This window comes from Pleurodeles waltl, chromosome 7, assembly GCF_031143425.1.
Source record: "Pleurodeles waltl isolate 20211129_DDA chromosome 7, aPleWal1.hap1.20221129, whole genome shotgun sequence".
In the NCBI taxonomy this organism is placed as follows: domain Eukaryota; kingdom Metazoa; phylum Chordata; class Amphibia; order Caudata; family Salamandridae; genus Pleurodeles; species Pleurodeles waltl.
The window spans coordinates 1,044,542,093-1,044,562,630 of NC_090446.1; the positions used below are offsets into that span (position 1 = coordinate 1,044,542,093).

Here is a 20,538-nt window from a genome sequence, read left to right on the forward strand (position 1 = left end):
TGCGTCGGCGGCTGAGTTTGTCTGCTCTGGCATTGAGAGAGCCCGCCAGATGCTGAACCATCAGGGTAATGCCCTGATGTTCCAGCCATGTCCAGAGGTGTAGTGCCTCCTGACATAGGGTCCAGGACCCTACCCCGCCTTGTTTGTTGGAGTACCATTTGGCGGTAGTGTTGTCCGTGAACACCTGCACCACTTTCCCTTCGAGAGAGGGAAGGAATGCTTTCAACGCAAGTCTGATTACTCGGAGCTCCAGCATGTTTATGTGGATTCCCGACTCCGCCGGAGACCAGAGGCCTCTGATCTCCGCCTCTCACATTTGGCCGCCCCAACCCAGAAGCGACGCATCTGTCAGTATTGAGAGATCTGGCTGGGGAAGGGAAAGAGATCTGCCATTAACCCAATTGGGATTCGAAAGCCACCACTGCAGGTCTTTCGCACTCCCCTCTGAGATCTGGACCATGTCGGAGAGATTCCCCTGATAGTGCGCCCACTGGAACTTCAAGTCCCACAGCAGAGCCCGCATATGCCACCTGGCATGTATTACTAGCAGGATGCAGGAGGCCAAGAGGCCCAGCAGCCTCAGAGTCTGTCTCACCGAAACCCGAGACCAAGGCTGAAAGATCGGAATCATAGCCTGAATGTCTTGGACTTGCTTTTGGGGAGGATAAGCCTGAAACCGCACTGTGTCCAGAACTGCCCTGATGAAAGGGAGCGTCTGAGAGGGAGTCAGGTGTGACTTTGGCACGTTGATAGTGAACCCCAGCTGGTGCAGGAGGTTCGCCACCCTCCTAGGACCTGTATTAGCTCTGGGGATTGACACCTCCCCGGGGTGATCACAGACAAATACATGGGCGGCCACAAGGCCCCCCGCGCCCAGGGGACCACCACCTCCCCAGGGCAAAACAATTATTTCATGGAGGAGGCCCATATGTCCTCCGCCAGTGCACTGGGGACTGCCACCTTCCTGGGGCTAAATGTGATATGAATGCACGATTGGGGGGAGGGGTGGGAGAGTCGCACAGTCCCTCCCCCCCGCAGCCTTGGGGACCGCCATCTCCCCAGAGCTAAAGAAAAAAAAAATGAGGGGGGGGGCAGTTGTGGAGCCCTGGGGACTACCACCTCCCTGAGGCTGTTTAATGTTGGGGGGTGGCATACCCCCCCTCAGGGAGCCAATAGTGGCCCTGGTGACCACCACCTCCCAGGGCTAGCTCCTGCTATGTCCTAGGGTGCCACTGCTGGGACAATGCCATTTGCTCTGACTTGGCGGGAGCCTTGACACCTCCTGCCAGCTCAGAACAAACACTCTGGAAGCAGAGGTTTCCTCTGATTCCCTGCATGCAGAGATGTGGGCAGGGAAACAGAGGAAACAATTGCTTTTGCAGACAGGGAGCTGCATGTTTAGCAGCCCCCTGTTTGCAAAAGCAGAGCCGGCTCCCGCAGGAGGCGAGGAGTCAGCTGTGACCTAGGACAGATGGCTGGGCCCAGGGGGATGGGGTCTCCGGGGCCACAATCGTCCCAGGAAGGGGGGCCGTGCAGCCTTCTCCTCCATTTAATAGAGGAGGGCCCCAGAGGATGGGGTCCACTGGTCCGAAATAAGCTGGGGGAGGCGGGGCTGTGTGGCCCCCCCCACTGAATACAGGAGGGCCTGTGGGATGGGATACCTGGTGCTTAAATGAGCCAGGGGGGGAGGGGCTGCGTGCCCCCCTCCCCCATTGAAAAGAGGTGGGCCCCAGTTGATGGAGTCCCCAGGACCAAAATCAGCTGGCGAAGGGAAACGCATGGCCCCCCTCCCCCTTTGAATAGTGCTGGGCCCCAAGAGATAGGTCCCTACTGCCAAAATCGGCTGGGGGAGGCGGGGCTGTGTGGCCCCCCCCACTGAATACAGGAGGGCCTGTGGGATGGGATGCCTGGTGCTTAAATGAGCCAGGGAGGGAGGGGCTGCGTGCCCCCCTCCCCCATTGAAAAGAAGTGGGCCCCAGTTGATGGAGTCCCCAGGACCAAAATCAGCTAGCGAAGGGAAACGCATGGCCCCCCTCCCCCTTTGAATAGTGCTGGGCCCCAAGTGATGGCGGGGGCCCTCCCTCAGGTTCTTCCTTTAAATTATTCAGAGTATGCAAATGTGCAAATCACCTGGAAACTGTGCCCGCTTAGCCCCACACCATCTACCATAGTAGTATACATATGTCTTCCCCTCTTTTGCCAGGATGATGGACAATTTCCCAACTGGCACCCAGTGCGTTTTCCGCTGATTTAGATGGCGTATTGTTGATGCCGAGGAATATGAGGACCTCTTCACAAAACACAGAAGCACTTACTTCATACAGATAAGAGGAAGGACCCTGACTTGGTGGAGATTTATGTCTTTGTAGTCTTGTTGGCCTCTCTAGAGGAGGATTCATGTTATCACAGAATTCTGCATAAAGTTGCACGAGGAACAATTACATAGCCAAACACACATAAGGTCACTGGTGACATTTCCTTGTACTCCATTCGCTGCTGTAGTGCAGAATACATACTAGACATTTATCCAAGGAGGCAGAAAGAACTCCACTTGGGTAGATATTTCAGGCAAAGCTGTGGAATCTTGTTGCATAAAGGGGCAGATGAGGTTCGATTGTGCCAGAGTCACTCACATAACTACTGGCACACCCACACAGACACTCACATACCCACTCACAGACACACTCAAAGACACACTCAAAGACTCATGCACCCACTCACAGACCCACTTACGCACCCACTCACAGACCCACTCAAAGACTCACATACTTACTCACAGACCCACTCAGAGACTCACGCACTCACTCACAGACCCAGACACTCGCACACCCACTCACAGACTCATGGACCCATTCATAGACCCACTTATGCACCCACTCACAGGCCCAGTCAGACTCACGCACTCACTCACAGATCCACTCACACCCACTGTCACACCCAGAGACACCATCTTACACCAACTCTCACACCCAGACAGACACACTCACACCCACTCACAACCAGGCACTCTCATGCCCATGGACACTCTCTGACACCTATTCTCACACACAGAGAGACAGGCCCTGAGGCCAACTACTGCTGGACACAGCAAAAGGCCATATGCAGCACAGGGTTGGCTGCAGGATCTGGCCAGAGGCCAGTCCCTGTGGCTAACCCCCAGCACGCATGACCTGAAAATTACTTTACGTAAAAAAAAAACACACAAAAATTCACAGACAAAAACAAAGGTTACAGAGACGTTATAGTTAGGAAATGGAATTTAAAAAAACAAATAAGACATTCATTTGAAAAACCAAACGATACAGGGACGTTATACATAGGTTCTGAATTTACTTGCACAAAACCAGAGAAATTCAGCAGATATAGTTAGAGTTATATCAATTAACTATAACTTGCGGCATCACCATGCACTGCTAATTAACCCAGATATCACAGCACTCATGACAACTTTCATAACGTCAATAAAAATAGCACTAAAACACAAGAAGTAAAATTATTGAAGAAAAACTATGCATGGCGGGGCACGAGTTATAGTTACCTTTCGGACGCTTGTTATGGTTAACTGAAATAACTAACTATAACTGCTGAATTTATCTGGTTTGGTGCGTGTAAATTCAGAACCTAACTGTAACATCCCGGTAACCTTTGGTTTTTTTTAAGTGAATATATGTATATAGTGGTTAGCTCAGTTAGGTTGACTGATACTAGGTATTGTTTGCACTGCTACTGAAAATTCACAAATAATGCACAAAAAAAAAGATCATGAACTAAAAACGAACTGCATTTGTTAGAACAAACAAGAGGCCAAACATTTATATTCTTAATTCAGTTAAGGAGTATTTTTGGTAGTGCGCTGTAGCGGTAATAATGAACATCCTAAAAAGGTAAATGGGAAACCCACACCGGAATACGACCGTAGTGAGTTAAATTTTTTGTGGCTATTTTCACAAAAAGGCTCCATTTAGGATACGTATTATGTTCTACAACAACTACATTAGAAGTGGAATTATTGAAGAAAAAAACGGTACACGGCGAAGGCGTGAGTTATAGTTACCTTGGGCTGCTAGTTATGGTTAATTGAAATAACTATAACTGTAACTGCTGAATTTCTCTGATTTTGTGCATGTAAATTAAGAACCTAACTATAACATCCCGGTAACCTTTGTTTTTTTTAGGTGAATAAAACAAATAATATATATATATATATATATATATATATATATATATATATATATATATATGTATGTAGTGGTTAGCTCAGTTAGGTTGACTGGTACTAGGTATTGTTTGATGAATATATTATATGTATCGATAATAATGATGTCTTTTGCTGCACCGTTTGCATTGCCACTGCAAATGCACAAATAATGCAAAAAAAGATCATGAACTAAAAACGAACTGCATTTGTTAGAACAAACAAGAGGCTAAACATTTATATTCTTAATTCAGTTAAGGTGTTTTCTGCTAGAGCACTGTAGCGGTAATAATGAACATCCTAAAAAGGTAAATGGGAAACCCACACCGGGATACGACCGTAGTGAGTTAATTTTTTTGTGGCTATTTTTACAAAAGGGCTCCATTTAGGATACGTATTATATTCTATAACAGCTACAGGATGCAGTAGGTTCATTGATAAGGCAACCAGAATGTGTGTTGCATGTGACTATATAGATAGCTTTAGCTAAAACCACCGTTCCCTACGTTAACCATTATATATCTTGCAGCACCTTTAAAAGTGCATCTCTTGGTTCGCTGACTCCAAGATCTACAACGCTCGAGTTAAATCAGTATTTTAAAATATTTAACTTGATTGCTAAATCTTATACGCTTTGTCCATTTCAGTGAACAGTTTGACAGACATGTTTTTCTTTTTGTTTCTTTCTTTTAATGAGGTTCTGCAAACAAAACAGTTAGCAAAATAGTTAAAAGTTTCTTGTATAATGTCACATTTTAATGTAAACATCAAATAATGTACCAAAAGATTTACTGGGAAAAAATAGGCGGCACAATTCTCTATACCACTGGAGAGGGATGTGGGAAGCCAGATTACAAACATTTACACATGCATAGTGAAAAGAAACAAATGTGTTTACTAAATTCACACAGTTTTCTTTTAAAATAGTTATTAAATCTACTAAGCACCAACATACCTAAAAATTGATTTTAGCTTCATGATTCATTTAAAAAAACCTATCAAATTAACATTAAAAACAAGCTAACATTTCATAGCTCGTTTAAAATCAAATATAAAGCATTTTGAAATATAACAACGCATTTTTGTTTATTTTTGATCTTTTTGTTTCAGCATGTTTCAAAAACACAGCATGTGTCTCTCCGAGATGCACAGTAATTTTGCCCTACAGTGGATGGAGATACATAACCACATTATATAGTCTAAAACTATAAAAGTCTTAGAATGCAGCATCCCTTCACAAAAAAAGATAATAAAACTGATAGGATTTAAAAGATGCTGCATCTTTATTTAGAAAAAATGAAATAAAATTTAAGCAGAAAGAACATACATTTTTACATTAACTGGCCATTTCTGGTACAGAAACCCAGTATCGTATGCTAAAGTTATCTGATGAATTCAAATGCTAGTTATAGTTTTTTTTTCCTTTTTTAAATACAACTTTGTCAAACTTTTTCTGTTTTTATAGTCGCAGTTAACTTCTGAGCTGCTAGCTTAATGCAACGTGTGTGTGTCATCACCCAAAAAAACATAAAAATTACCTTTGTTCTTTCTACATAAAAGCCGGTAAAAATTTGATTCACATCAAAATGATAGCATAAAACTAAAAGAAATTAGTTGCATGACTAGCAGCAAAGCCATTAACTGAGTGTATTTAATAACTGAACCAACGTTAACAGTTGGCCAGATTCTGTGAAATTTATCTTACCCTACTATTGCAAACAAAAAATAAACAAAATTATCTCTTTAAAATAAAACGAAATTTAACATATTATTTAAAATAGGAGTAAAAGCCGCTGCTACCTGATGAACTACCTAAGCTAAGTTCCTGAAACAGAGCTAAAGGATCACTATTCTTTTTTGCCTGCTCAGGTGGGGGCTTGGGCTTTGGTGGTGCCCTCAGGGCACTTGCGTAGGACATGGCAGGCTTGTTCCCGCTCGCATTCGGCTGGCCACTGATGCTGGATCCCGCAAGCTGCTTGTTGGGCATGAGAGGTGGGAACTGGCCAAGATGCTGCAGAGAGTTGAAGTTGAAGGAATTTTGAATCTGTAGATTTTCACCTTTTAAATGATCCTCATGGGGGTTTCCTGTCTTCGATTGAGCTGAAACAACTGAAAAACAAAACAAGAGGAGACTTTAAAAAAAAATCTTCAGATGCAAACTTTCATACTCTGCTATACCTTGGTTACAAACCAATCATAAAATAGGCCAAGTGTTTTAATCACCTTTTAGATTTTCATGATATTAGAACTTACTGGACTACATATTTTAGTCAAATTACACCAGTTCTCAGCAAAATTAACTATCGCCATGTAGTAAAGATTTGCATCAACAATGTGAGTGAGGTTTGCTATAAAGAAATCTATGCATAGCTTCTTTCACAGAGCGTACAACATGTACTTTTTCTCTCATGTAAAGTACCGGGCAATCCGAGCCAGACTGGCAGAGAGGGCAAACCCTGGGAGGACAGGAGATGGACTCATGGAGGCCGGTTTCAGCTTCTGTGCGTTATCAACAAGTTGGAAGCAGCTACCAAAATGATGGAGAAGGAATATATGTAACTACTAGGAGGCGCAAAGCCTAAATGTGCCATTTGCAAGGTACTTGTTTACAGTGTACATGCTTTTATTGCACTTGTCTCCAGATGGGCAGGTGAAGCTACTTCTCTGTCAACAAACCACACGTGTTCCTTTTTAGAGAGAGAGACAGAGGGAGAGCGTGGAGCCAAGTCAGTCTGCTTTTTGAAAGGGCCTACACCTTGCCCTAGGGGAACCAACAATGTGAAATTAGGTACGGTATGGCAAAGATGAATGAGTAATTAGGTTGGAAGCAAGTGGAAACAGGCATGTAAATAATGAAAAAGCTTACAAATGGGATACAGGAACGCCTGAGCATGTTGAAAGAAAGTGAGCAATTAGTTCCAACAGATATGGGGACACAGGTATAAAAGGTTTTAGCGGTAGCACACGGAGAACAGCCATTTTGTGACTGTTAAAAATTAACTAATTCTATTTTGCGAGTTGGTAACTTGTTACTAATTTGCAAAATAGGGTTCTGAATCGGTATTAGAAAGGGGAGTATTAAGGGTGACCCTTCCAAATATCAACTCGCAGTGGTATATGTGAATGTTTTGCAACCAGAATACGGTTGCAAAATATTCACATTTTACCGACTCTGTGAAGGAGGTGATAACCCATTTACAAACAGGAAGGGGTCCCCCCCATTTGTGAATGTGTGCAGAAACATTTGTAAGAGCAGGCAGTGGTCCAACGGAACACTGCCTACTCTTAAAAAACTTAAAGTAAGCTTTTCTTTTTGTTAAAAAAATGCATCCCGCTTTACATTAACAAAAAAAAAAAGCTTTATTTAAAAAAAAAAAAATCACAGACATGCTGATCCCAACAGGCTATCATCCCTATATCAGGTCATTCCCAATGGGCTGCTAACTGTGACCTGACTCATGAATATTGATGAGATAGGTCCATTTGTGACCCACTGGGAATCCCTAAATGTGTCTGCGTGAGACACATTTGTACATCACAGTTTGCAAATTCCTAATTGTGAGTCACAAAAAGAGACAATTAGGAAGTCACAAACAAATTTCTACGTACATGTAGCCCATGGGTCCTTCACCAGTAATCTTTGCAACCTTCCATCTACAGGAGACCCGGTTGGAGCACTTGAATCTCAGGGTAGCAAGGCAAAGTGGTCCAGCACCTACTCAGGGAATGTGTAGTGGGCTAGAACCTCAGTCAACAGGTACACAACAAATACCACCCAATAAATCACTATCCGATCACTCATTTATAAAAAAGTAAATCAGTGTTATTAGGCACACACTACTCAATCGAAATATATATATATATTTATATATATATATATATATATATATATATATATATATATATATCAAGTTAAAATATTTATGGTGACAGCCTTCTAAAAGTAAATACTCTGAGCGAACCTTTAACTCCAAGACCACAATACTTCCCACATGTTCTAGACAATAAGAAAGTGTGTAAATAACCAAAGGCAGATATACTAGCTTTCTCATGGTGTCAACCAAGGTTGTCCGCCTAGTTGACAGGAAGTTTAAATCTGCTTCATGGTTCATAAACGGATCCCGGGTGGAGGTTGCACCCACATTTAAGTACTTGGGATTCACTATGGACCGCCTCCTGACTTTCAAGCCACAGCTTGCTGTCGCTCAAGCAAAAGCCCTCTCATTGGCCTATGGTTTTAAAGTTCTAAAACAAAAACTGAGCTATCCTTCATACACTCACCTGCTTTCTGTCATGGCAGCGCAGCTAATGCCCACCATCACTTATGGCGCCAAAATCATGCTGGGGAAGGAGGCAGTTTTTTTCGATCAAGTCCAGACGAAGGCCTACAAAACAGTTTTTCGGATACCACGACCAGAATCTCTAGCTCAGGTTTGTTTAGAATTGGGTCTGAAAAACTATGAATTTCAGAGTAGATGTGCCTTCATTAAACTATGCTGGAGGATGCGTGCAGCTAAGACTGATACTCTAAACAACCTATGTTGGATGGAAATTGAGGAGCAACAGCGACACAATGATAAAAGCACCAGGGGTCATCACTGAAATAACTGCGTTAAAGCACTAGGTTTGCTAGAAGCCTGGGACCGGAACTCGGATAAAAAGGAGTTTTTTCGGAAGGCAAACGTTGTCACTAAGAAGAAATCTTTAAATTCTGACAAACAAAAACTGGCAAGCAGGCAGCACGCCTGGACTATAATAACATCAAACAAAACTTTACGGGCACAGGAATACCTAGCAGCAACCTTCAACCAGTCGCTGAAACATCAGTTCATGCTTTTCCGCTTTGAGTTGATGGAAACGAAGGATATGGTCCCTTCATGGAGACAGCAGGACCTGACACATTCCTGTCGACTGTGTGGGTACGGACAAGAGTCATTAGAACACAATTTTTGTGTGTGCCCGGCTTTGCTAGGCCTCAGGATATTATATCTGAAAAACATTTTTAAGATACTGAACATACTCTCATGCAGACCGGCCATTATAAGCTGGCTTAGCGGACGTTCAATCCCGTTTTCTTGTTGAGGGACCAAATTCATGGTACAGGCTCAGAAAGAATTAGTGAATAAAGTTGAAGCCGAGTGTGCAAGGGCCATCATTTTATGATTAGTAAAGCTCTGAAAGCTTAGTTCCAGCCAGGAAACAGATCTAGGTACTACTTAGGATTCTCACTCAGCTTCACTCATCTACTATTATAGTGTTCGTAAGGGAGCAAGAAAGTCCTAAAGTTAAGTTCAAGACCAAGGTTGGAATTAGTGGAGAACATTTTAGCTATGCACAACTCTTTACCATGATATGTTTTAGTTTCAAATAAGCTTTTATGTGTTTATTATGGGTCTCTATTAACATAATGAGTAGGCAAAGTATTTATATTATGAATTTTGGAATTGCAATGGTTTTAATTAGCCGTGTCAACAAAAATATTGAAAATACAAATATGTCATAATAACCTAATATAACATCATTAAAATCACTAAGGATGGTACTATCTTAAAATTACATTCATTAGGACCTAACATGACTCACCAGTAGCACTGTAGTGAAAAAAGTAACACTTAAAACATTTCAATGACCTTTACTAATACATACAATCATTGACTGTTAACTCTGGTATTTTTCAATAAAGCGTTTTACTATCTTCAATTAAAGCCTAAGATACATTGTTAACTTTATTATCAAAAAAGCATTTCAATAAAATGTCTGCTTCAGTTTTTTTCTACATTTAGCATGCTGCAAGTGCAGTCTTAGAACCCACCAACATGGGTCCATACACTCCCAAGCTTTGAGCAAAAGCTCCAACTCTAGAAGGGCTTGAAATATTGTGGAATGCCCTGCCAAGGTCACATATCTTTGATAGTCCTAGGGGGCTGCTGCACATCTGGTAGCCCCCAAAACACTCAATACAACTGTTGGTGGTGCCCCTGCCCTTTCTCCGTAGCATTATAGAAACCAAAAATACAAGTTCCTAAAGCATCTCAGGGAATTCAGGGATGCTCCTTTGGCCTGAAGTTGTGCAGATTCACACTACAACTACTGTTCCTTGTATTATATTTTCTGAACAAAAAGGTGCCCTTGTTGGAGATTGTGAAGGAGCTCTGCAGCCCATGTGATCCCTGCCGGCTCGGCTCACTCTGCTCCGTCATAGGAGGGTGGTGTGGGTCTAGCTCTATCTTTTTCTGTCTACGGACTGCCCAGGTAGGCAAAAGATTACACACTCAATCTTTCTCTCTGACACAGTAGAGGATGTAATGGTGGTGCCAGCCCAGGTTAGGCACCCCTCTTGGTCCTGCTCATCTTTGGCATAGCCTAAACATAAATGGTCCTGGCATATCCCCTTCCCAGGCTCAATCTTACTTGCACTGACCCCCGGGATGCATGACCTTCCCCAGGGGTATTTTGAGAAACCCAGAGGGGGGGGGGAAGCAGCTTGTTGTTTTCTTGCCTGACAAGCTCTCCCCACCGCTGAAAGAGACCTTACACCACCTCCAGATGGAGACGCTAAGCATCTGCATTCATCAGCCCTGGAGTCTGGAGGACCCACCAGGTGTTGAACCACCAGGAAATGCCTTGATGTTTCAGCCATGTCCAGAGACGCAAGGCCTCTTGACATAGGGTCCAAGACCCCACAGCGCCTTTTGTTGCAGTACCACATTGTAGTGGGGTTGTCTGTAAACACCTACACCAGTCTCCCCTTGATGGAAAGTAGGAAGGCCTTCAAAGCTAGCCGGATCGCCCGCAGCTCCAGCAGTCCGGATATCGCTGGACACCAGAGTCCTTGGATCTCCACCTCTCCAATATGGCCACCCCATCCTAGGACTGATGCATCGGTCACTATTGTAATATCTCGTTGGAAAAAAGAGAGGGGTCTGATGCTGATCCAATCCTGGTTCGTTCGTCACCACTGCAGATCCTGTGCAGTTCCCGTCGAGATCTGGACCCCATTGGAGAGTTCCACTGATGCTGTGCCCATTAGAATTTCAGGTTGCACTGCACAGCCCACATAGGCCAGCGTGCATTTGTTACCAGCATGATGCAGGATGCCATAAGACCTAGCAGCCTCCGAGTGTCTCTCACCAAAAACCAGGATAGAGGCCGAAACATCAGTATCATAGCCTGAATACTTGCCACGTGGGAGGATACGCTGGAAACTGCACTGTGTCCAGAACAGCACCGATAAAAGGGAGCATTTGGGATGGTCAGGTGTGATTTTGGCACTTTTATAGTGAACCCCAGCAAATGCAGAAGGTTTGCCGTAGTCTGGAGGTGGGAGACAGCCTGGGGCGAGATAGGGGAAGAGTGACACCCCTGATCTCCATAGATGAGTTGCAACCACCTTGGTGAACATCCGAGGGGCGTTGGTCAGGTCAAAAGAGAGCACAGCAAACTGAAAATGCTCATGGCTGACCGTGGACCGCAGGTAACGCCTGTGGGCAGGCAGAATGGGGATATGAAAATATGCATCCTGCAAGTCCAATGCTGCCATCCAGTCTCCTGGGTCTAGGGCACAGAGAACCTGATCCAAGGTGAGCATGTTACATTTCTCCTACATGAGGAAAGAGTTGAGGTTCTGCAGGTCTAGGATAGGATAGAATGAAAGCCTCAGACCTTCTTCGGCACCAGAAAGTAGTGGGAAGAGCAACCATGACCTACCTCTGGTATCTGAACCCTCTCTATGCCTCCTTTGTTCAAAAGAGCTGCAACTTCTTTGTGGCGAACATAAAGATGATCCTCAGTCAGTCTGTCTTGAGATGGTGGCATGGGGGGGAGGAGTAGCCCTTTCGGATGAAATGCAAAACCACCACTCCGATGTTATGGACTATGGTGTTGTGTGAGGATACTCGGGCCCCCCAGGGCGGGCGGTGGCGACAGGTGATTGCTCAGTTCACAGGAGCCCCTGTGTTGGGTTTGGACCAGGTACCCAGAAGGACATCAGTGAGGGCTTTGTTAAATGGGAGAAGCAGTTCAAATGGGGAGACACCTCCATCAAGACTTTGGTCTTGACTGCCACTGAGGGTAAATGAAGGTCGAGGACCTCAGCAGCCCTCCGCACCATCATTGCTTCCACCACTATCTCTTCCTCCTCTGAAGCCATGGTAGGGGAAGAAGCATGCCAGTATCTGGGGAAGTATCAAGGCCCCTGCCTTCACCCAGTTCCTCACACCAGTCCATGTCCTGTAAATAAGACTGGATTTCAGGGTCCAGTGACTCCTTCCATTTTTCCCCTTAGGTCAAGTCCCTAGGAATAGGGCTAAGGATCTGATCTGGGAAGTAAAGCTCCTGATGTCACCGGATACAGGTTCCAGCGACGCCCCTCTGGCTCCGTAACTGAGTCTGTGATTAAAATGTAGATGGGGCTGTCAGCACTAGGGCCTGTCACGGTGTCGCGACCAACATCAGTCCAGGTCCAGATCCAGAAGTGGATCCTGGTGGCCCCAGTGTGGCGCTGGATTTGCTGGTGTGGAACCAGCATGGGGCCCTGTGAGGCCTGAAGGCATGCCAGAGGGGTCAGGCCACCCAACTGTGGCACACATGGCATAATAAAACTCTGAGTTGGGCTGGGATCGCTCTGACTCCCGGAAAGTCTAGGAAGCAGGCCCAACCGCTGAGCTAGGCCTCAAATGCGGATGCTCCTGTGTCTCGTTGGTCACCGAGTCGCACCACGGGCCGTCATGAGCTACAGGGAGCACTCCCTAAAAGCCTTCAGGTTCATCGCGTGGCAGTCAGAGCACGACTTTGTGTCGTAGTCGTGCTGGAGGCCCACAGAAAAACAAGATGCGGGTCTGTCACAGACATCAGCCGGTGACAGGCGCCGCAGAGCTTGAAGCCGGCCTTCCTAGATGACATTCCTGCCACACCAGGAGAAAAATGTAAAAAAAGTATTGACAAAATGTTGAAAAAAGCTCAGTCAAAAAAAGACCGAAGGGGTAGCTGTTCCCCGATCGCTGCAGGCTGGCCCTTAAAAAAAGAACTGGTGTCAGCCTGCTTGGGTGGTGCCTATACAGGTGCCGCAGACCTCACTTCCGGTGTAGATGGCTCCGGTGATGCACACAGACCCAAACAATGCCACCTACTGGCACGTAGGGGAACTGCTCTCAAAAAATCTTCTGTGTCCAGTCTGACACCTGGGATAATTCTAAGGTAGGGAATCTGCAGCTAGAAGTCTCTAACATATACTGTAGTTTCGAACGTATTTCTCCATTATGTAAAAAAACAGTGAAGCACAACCACTTCTCTGTAATCCCTACAAATGTGCCTACTCACCTTATTAATGCCCACTCATATTGCAGATATATCAGGGCAGCACCAGCCCCTGAAGTGTCCCTTCAGTGACAGGTTGATTTCATGCAGATATTGGGCTGCGCTAAACGTCACTAACTCAGCCCACATGCATGAGCATACATGTTCACATGCAACAAGCCCGGAGCCTCTTACCCTAGCTTTGCAGCAACAGACCTTCTCTTACAGGCCACTGGCGGTTAGCACTCCAAATCCATTATTACACAGCTAACAGTGAGTGAGACTGAGGTAGTGATACTCTCTCATGGCAGAAGTCTATAAACCAGGGAGTCTAAAAAGTGGAAAATCCAGGGGGATTAAATGGGCAGAATCCAATTCTCACACATGTATATTACAAAGCACGTTTTACTAGAGGACTTTCCCAGCTAAAAATAAAACAAATCACATGAGAACAACAGTGTCATCCTCATACCACAAAAAAAAGTAAGGAAAAAAAGAAAGGGGCTGATAGGTAATCCTACTTAATAGTTAAAGACAAAAAGTGCACTAGCTCTGTAAGACATCCAAGGAGCTCTGTATGCAGAAAATGCCCATCATTCTTACAGGAACCTAAAATGGTATATTATTAAACATTCTTATGAAAGATTGATACCATAAATATCCACAAGACCTCACAAACTGTAGAAACAGATGAAGCACCAATGCAATACTACCTTCAGGTAGGAGAATTGAAGGGTAAATATACGTTTGGATTTGAAAGGATGACCCAAGAAAATAGAGACAATAACAAAAGACCATGAAGATTCCCTACATTGGATAATATAGGTCTCACCAAAGTAGAATACACCTAGGCCCTCCTTATGATCTCGGCGGTTAAAAAAACGCTGAGATCAGCACTGGCGATCAACAGAAGACCACCAGCGCGACAACCTCCCCCAGATGATGCTTGACATATTAATCATTCCCCTTACCGCCGGCCGTATAATGTTTTCCCTGCTGGGCCGGCAGGCGTAAACAGTGCTCCGGCCGTCGGCCCAGTAGGGAAAAGGGCCTTAACATTGACGGCTGCTCCAAATGGAGCCACCGCTAATGTTGGTGTGCGGCGGGTACAGCAGCACCCGCGCGCAGATCACTGCCTGTAAATTGGGCATTGACCTGCGCGACGGGGCACTGCACGGGGCCATTATCCGGAGGGCAGAGCTGCTTGCAGCATTGCCCCGTCGGATAATGTAATCCACCATCGTCAGGCTGCCTGTCGGTGGCAGCCTGGCAGTGACGGAGGACCGCCTGTGGTGGTCTTCTCTTGTTATTTATATGGCGGGCGAGACCGCCATGTCGGTGGCTGTAATTTCCGCCACCACTGGCGTGGCGGTCGAGACCGCCATGTACATAATGAGGGCCCTAGGTTTTTCCATACAGAAAGATAGATTATTACAAAACTTCTCTATATTTCATGTAGCTTGGTAGCTTTAGTGAACGATGTTTGAGGGTGGCTTCATCTTTTAATGAGCTATGAGTCACTCACAATGGAAAGTGCCAATCAAACATGACATAAATAAGCAGATAAAAGTTTGCATTCAGAACTCTCCCTTGCAACACTTAAGGGCAGAAAATGGTGTAAAGAGAACTGTCTGTATACATCCTACACAGCTGAGATACTCACTACAATTAATTATAATGAGGTTCCCAGCATTAGTAACCAAGGCAAATCAAAATCAACCCCAAAAGAATACAGACATAAGGGTTCTCATACATTCGACTTATCAGCAACTTAGTTATCACAAATGGCAACTCCATCACATCATATAGATACAATAACAAAGTCAGACTATTTTCTGTGACTGAGCAAACAGTAAATGTACTGTACAAGCATTCTTAAAGACTTTCAGATGACTGTTTTTATGATTGCTAAATCCACATTTACAGCCCAGTAATAACAGCACAGTACCAACTGCCAACAGGACCACAGATGATGCTTGACATATTAATCCATCTACACATGTTACAGAACACAGTCCAGGATAAGGACCAGAACACCCTAAAATATCACCATAGACATTTCAGAGTCCAACATGCAATGGAATCGTTGGAATGCCATGGACAGCACAGGCAAAAGTGAAAAAGCTACAAGGCCATACTAATGGCAGATGCATACAAAAATGCATAAAACTGTCCTTTTGGCCTCAATGAGACATTGTTGGGTTACTCTATGTATGCAATTAAGGACCTTTAGCTTAGATAGGCTCTACAGAAAAGTATGGAACAAAGGTCATATTTTCATTTTTAAACAGGCCTCCTCTTCCAAATGTTTTTTTTTTTTTTTTAAATCAATCACAGTTCCAAAAGCTCAAACTAGTCAAAACTATCTACCTGCAGATTCCTCACCTTCAGAATAACTGCAGACGCTAGACTGGATATGGAAGATTTACACAGCACTGCTCCTGTGCAACAGTAAGTAGTGCCATGTGGATCCGTCATTACTTCATTCTGGCTCTAATGTGGAGAGGGAGTTTGTTCCAGGCTTTAGGTGCCAGGTACAAGAAGGTGTCACTGCCAGCTTTGGCTCTGAGGATGCATCAGACAGTGGCAAACAGAAGGTCCGCTGAGTGGAGGAGTATGGTGGATTTATAGAGCTTGATGCGGATGTGTCAAGAGAGTAGTCTGAACAGACCACACTTGTGTATGGGAAAGCAGTAGAGGCCTCAGACGGGCATGGACGTGTGTGTGGATCAAGGCAGCTCGAGCAAGAGTCTGGCTGCTATAGTCTGGATAATATGGAGTTGCTTGCTGAGATGGGTGGAGATTTCAATGTAGAATGTATTTCTGTAGTCTAGCTTGCTGGTGATGAGTGATTGTTCAGCGGGTGTTGAGGGGAAGCCATCAGAAGATTTTCCGGATGGTCTTCTGAATGTGGAAGCAGGAAGAGGTGACTGAGTTCATTTGTCTGGTCATTGATAGTCTGCTGTCAACCAAGATTCCCTGGTTCCTGGCTTGGCTGGAAGGGGTGGGTGGGTGTGCGTCCAAGTTCCACTGGCCACCAGACTAAGAAGAGATCTACCTCCACTCTGTCCGACTTGAGATTGAGGCAGTCTGATTTCATCCAGAGGGCGACTTCTGACATGCACTCAACTAACTTTGCTTGGGTGTTGGTGGTGTCCTTGAAGAGGATGATTTATGTGTCATCTGCATATCAGATGATGCAGATTCTAAAACTTTACACAATGTTGGCGAGTGGGGCATGGAGACAATGACAGCATGGGATTAAGTGAAGATACTCAGGCCACTCCGCAGATCAGCTTGGTTGATGGTGAAGTGGGGGGTTTGTTGGGTGTAGGCCGACTTCCTGTGCACATCCTTTAAGGAACGACCTAATCCCCTGAAGTGCTGTACCGCAAATTCCTGCCATTTAAAGGAGTTGGATGAGGATTGGGTGGGAGACTGGGTTGAAAGGTATGAAGAGATCAAAGAGGATGAATGCTGCGGTGTCGTCTGAGTCCATGCTGTCCTGGATGTCGTCAGTAGCGGTGAGGAAGGTGGTTTTGGTGCTATGATTTGCTCTGAATCCTGATGGGCCCAGCAGGTGCTTTTCAACCAGTTGGTTTGCTAGTTTCTTGCTAATGAGTTTTCCAATATTTTTGCTGGGTAGGATAGCAACAAGAATGGCCTGTAGTTAGCTACTAAGGCCAGGTATACTGTGTTTTTTTTTTTTTTTTTTTTTTAGAAGTGGTAGGATGGTGTCATTGAGGATGGGAGTGGCAGCATGCACAAGCTTGAGTCCTCTTGCTACGGCAAAATGCAGGCAAGGGTCTGAAGCAGCTCCTGAGAGGATGGACTACATAGGAGTGGTGGTTTCTGTGAGGGAGGTGGTGGGCCAGCAAGTCAGGCTAGTTCAGGAAGTGCTGTTGTCATCTTCAAGTAAGGCTGCCAGAGTGGTAGGGTTGGGGTGAGAAGTGGTCATAGATAGTGCTGATTTTGTTGCAGAAAATGTGAGAGTGGGGAGCAGACACCCTGAGACGTGGCAGAGCTAGCGTTGGCTGTGCTGAATTCCTTTATAATGGAGAAGATTTATTTTGAGCTATTGTTGCAGTGCTCTGTCAATTCTGTGAGCGGGGCACACTTGGAGCATTTTGAATGGTGGTAGTTTTGTTAGTGGGCTGATCTGAAGGCTTGTTTGTCAAGGTCATTGTGGGAGAGTCTCCATCAGTGCTCTAGCTGTTTGCACTGGCGCTTGGTGCTTTGAAGGTCATCCTAGTACCAGCATGCTTCAGGTCTGGTGTTTGTGGTGGTCATGCTCTTGAAATTTTGCAGGACGTCTGCACAGGTGATGCTCCAGTGATTGAAATTGGTGCAGTGGTCTTGGGGGCAGTGGCTCTTCGCTGGTGGTTGAAGCTTACAGATGAATGATGGTTCAAGGTGATGAGGAGTGTTTGTCCACTGAGATTTTGTTAATGTTGGTGAAGGTGGGGTCTAGCAGGAGTCTGGCGATGTGGGTGGGGCCCTTCATCAGTTGTAAGAGTAAAAGTATGTTCAAATGGACCAGGAATTTGGTAGTGTTAAGGTCCAAAAAGTCTTCAGTGTGGAAATTCAGGTTGCCAAGCAGGATAAAAGGTCTTGAGCTAAATATGAGGATGGCGATAACTTCTGCGATGGAGTGTTCAAACTCAGCTCCTAGTTGTGGTGGTAAACCAGGGTGGTGGTGTTGAAAATGTGTTTTTAAAACTAGGCTTTCCAGAATATTGCATATGCTGACTTTCGTGAGGAAGCAGCAAACGTGTTTCTTGTAGATAATTGTTATTTCTCTTCCTGGTTTGTTGGTCCTGTTCTATTTGGTGATCCTCTATTCCAGAAGATAGCTGTCGGGATTCCAGAGGCTCATGTAAATTTCAGACAGGTCTCCGTGAGGAAGTGCAAGTCCTGGGAGGAGAAGTGCAAAAGGTCCCAGATTTTGATGGCATGTTTGTTGAGGGTACCGCAAAGAATATATGAGGCGCCCAGTATTCTAGAGAACCAGTGTAATAAACCACATATAAAAATATGTCCTCCTAGGAATCATTCAATCATTATTCAAACATGGGAAAAATTATCACAAATTAAGCAAAATAAACAAAACTGATGATTGTTGCTTTGTAGTCAAAAACTCTTTACAAAGAAATCAAAGGATAATCAAAAAGTGAAGATCAATGCAGGTGTTTTAAGTGATGGCGCAGTGAAGGTGCAACTGAGTGAGTCATACAGAAACAAACATATAACATTGACAATATTTACAATATGTGCAAAGGGTCCCCCCCATAAGAAACAAAATGAATTCTTAGAAACCCAATTGTATGGGCAACAGAAAGGAAGCAACCTGACCAGAACTATCTGGTTCTTATTTGCACGTTGTTTATTAAATGTAGAAAGAATCTGAATCTAATGGGGGAAGTGTGTGAGGTGGTGGAGGCAGGGGCTAGTCAATACATCCTAGCTCACTGTGGCATGCCAGCATGGAGCTCCTGACAAAACGTGGCCTTGATTTGGAGTACTTTGATCACCCTTTGATTTCTTTGTAAAGATTCTTTGAATACAGAGCATCAATCATCATTTTTGTTTCATTTGTGATCATTTCGGCCATGTTCAAAGAATGACTGAATGCATCCTAGGGGAACTTAGTTTCAGTTTTTTAAGGGCTGGGGTGTTGAACAGGGTGCAGGTCAGTGGCAGTGGGTGTGGTGCATTTCTGTGTTGATGGATGAGGGAATAAATATTTTGTGAGGGGATGGTGAGTGATGCTGTTATCTCAAGAGAATGCACCTCAGGTGTTTGTCGGGGTTGTCTGGCAGCACTGTGATTAAATGTGTATGAAGTTCAGGGTGTTAAGTGTGGTGGTGAGGTAGCGTCTCTAACTGTGCTGGGATGGCACAGGATCAGACGTCCTGTCAATGGGTGCAGGCCAGGCGCAGAAGGGCTTGTCTTTGGCGCACTCTCAGTGCACCAGCGGCACCTCTGCACTGCAACTGACATTAAGGAGTAGGAGGCAAAGAGAAAATTATGAAGGGTGGAAGGTGTGGCTGGGTTTGCTGCAGGAGAGAGGCAGGAAGCAGTGGTGGGAAAGATACTGGTGTGAGTGGGGTGAGTACCAAATCAGGAACAGCAGCAGCAAAAGGACATAGAAAGAGGAGGAAAGAGGCAAAGGCGGGGGCACAAGGTAGTGAGGCAGTGGTGGAGCAAAAGAAGGACAAAAGCAGCAAAAAGAACTAAACAGAAGGAGGAGACAGGCAAAAAGAGTGAAACTGAGGGAGTGGGGCAGTAAAAAGAGGCAAAATGCATCAGAAAGTGCTAAAAAAGAAAAGATGGGCAACATGTGTGTAAGAGACAAGTGGAGGCGAAGAAAAGGAAAATGTGGCAACAAGATAAAGAAGAGATTAAGTGAAAAAACAGCAGTCTGAGTGAGGCTGGGCCCCAGGAGCAACAGAGTAGCAAAGTGGGATCTGTAAGGGCTACGCCAGGCTGAAGGGCCAAGGATGTCAGGTGGGGCCAGGCAATTCCTCCTTAATGCTCTACCCCCATCCCCACACTCTGACATGGAGCCCAAAGATAATCAGTTATCACTGTACAGCTCTGTAATTTAGGACCTTCTTAGAGGGAAAAGAAGACTATTCAACTGAAAAGGGAAGGAAGTGAGGGATCTGTAGTTCGAGCATCCACCAGAAAGTGCTATAGAAGGTACGCAACGTGTCCTTCTGATAGATACATCTAAGTGTAGATTCCTCTCCTTTAGAAGAAATACCGAAGCAGTGTCTCCTAAGCTGATGGGTCTGTAGATTGGCTCATACCAAAAAGTCTTGCAGGATCACACAGGGGAAATGCCCTTCATGTTGCAAGTTGATTTCAAGGCAGTAGTGCTTTGAGAACATGTGCCTTATACCAATGTTGTGGCCTGATAGATGTCAAGGACAAGAATTCCACGTACCAGTGCAGTGGTAGTAACCTTGGTCCTGTTATCATGGGCCCTTAAAACCCCTCCATAGGCTGCTTTTGGACTAGTGTGTAGCATTTCATAAGGCAGAGCT

At 45.0% G+C, this 20,538-nt stretch overlaps 1 protein-coding gene across 8 annotated transcripts in view; it reads right to left on the minus strand.

Annotated features, from left to right (window-relative positions):
• Positions 1-5,254: 5,254 nt before the first annotated feature.
• HELZ (helicase with zinc finger) overlaps positions 5,255-20,538 on the minus strand; it is a 1,413,339-nt gene continuing 1,398,055 nt past the window's right edge. For all 8 annotated transcript variants that reach the window (XM_069199901.1, XM_069199892.1, XM_069199898.1 and 5 more), the window contains one exon: positions 5,255-6,304. In XM_069199901.1, the coding sequence (XP_069056002.1) occupies positions 5,964-6,304 (341 nt within the window). In that variant the 3' untranslated portion in view covers positions 5,255-5,963. The remainder of the gene's footprint in view (positions 6,305-20,538) is intronic.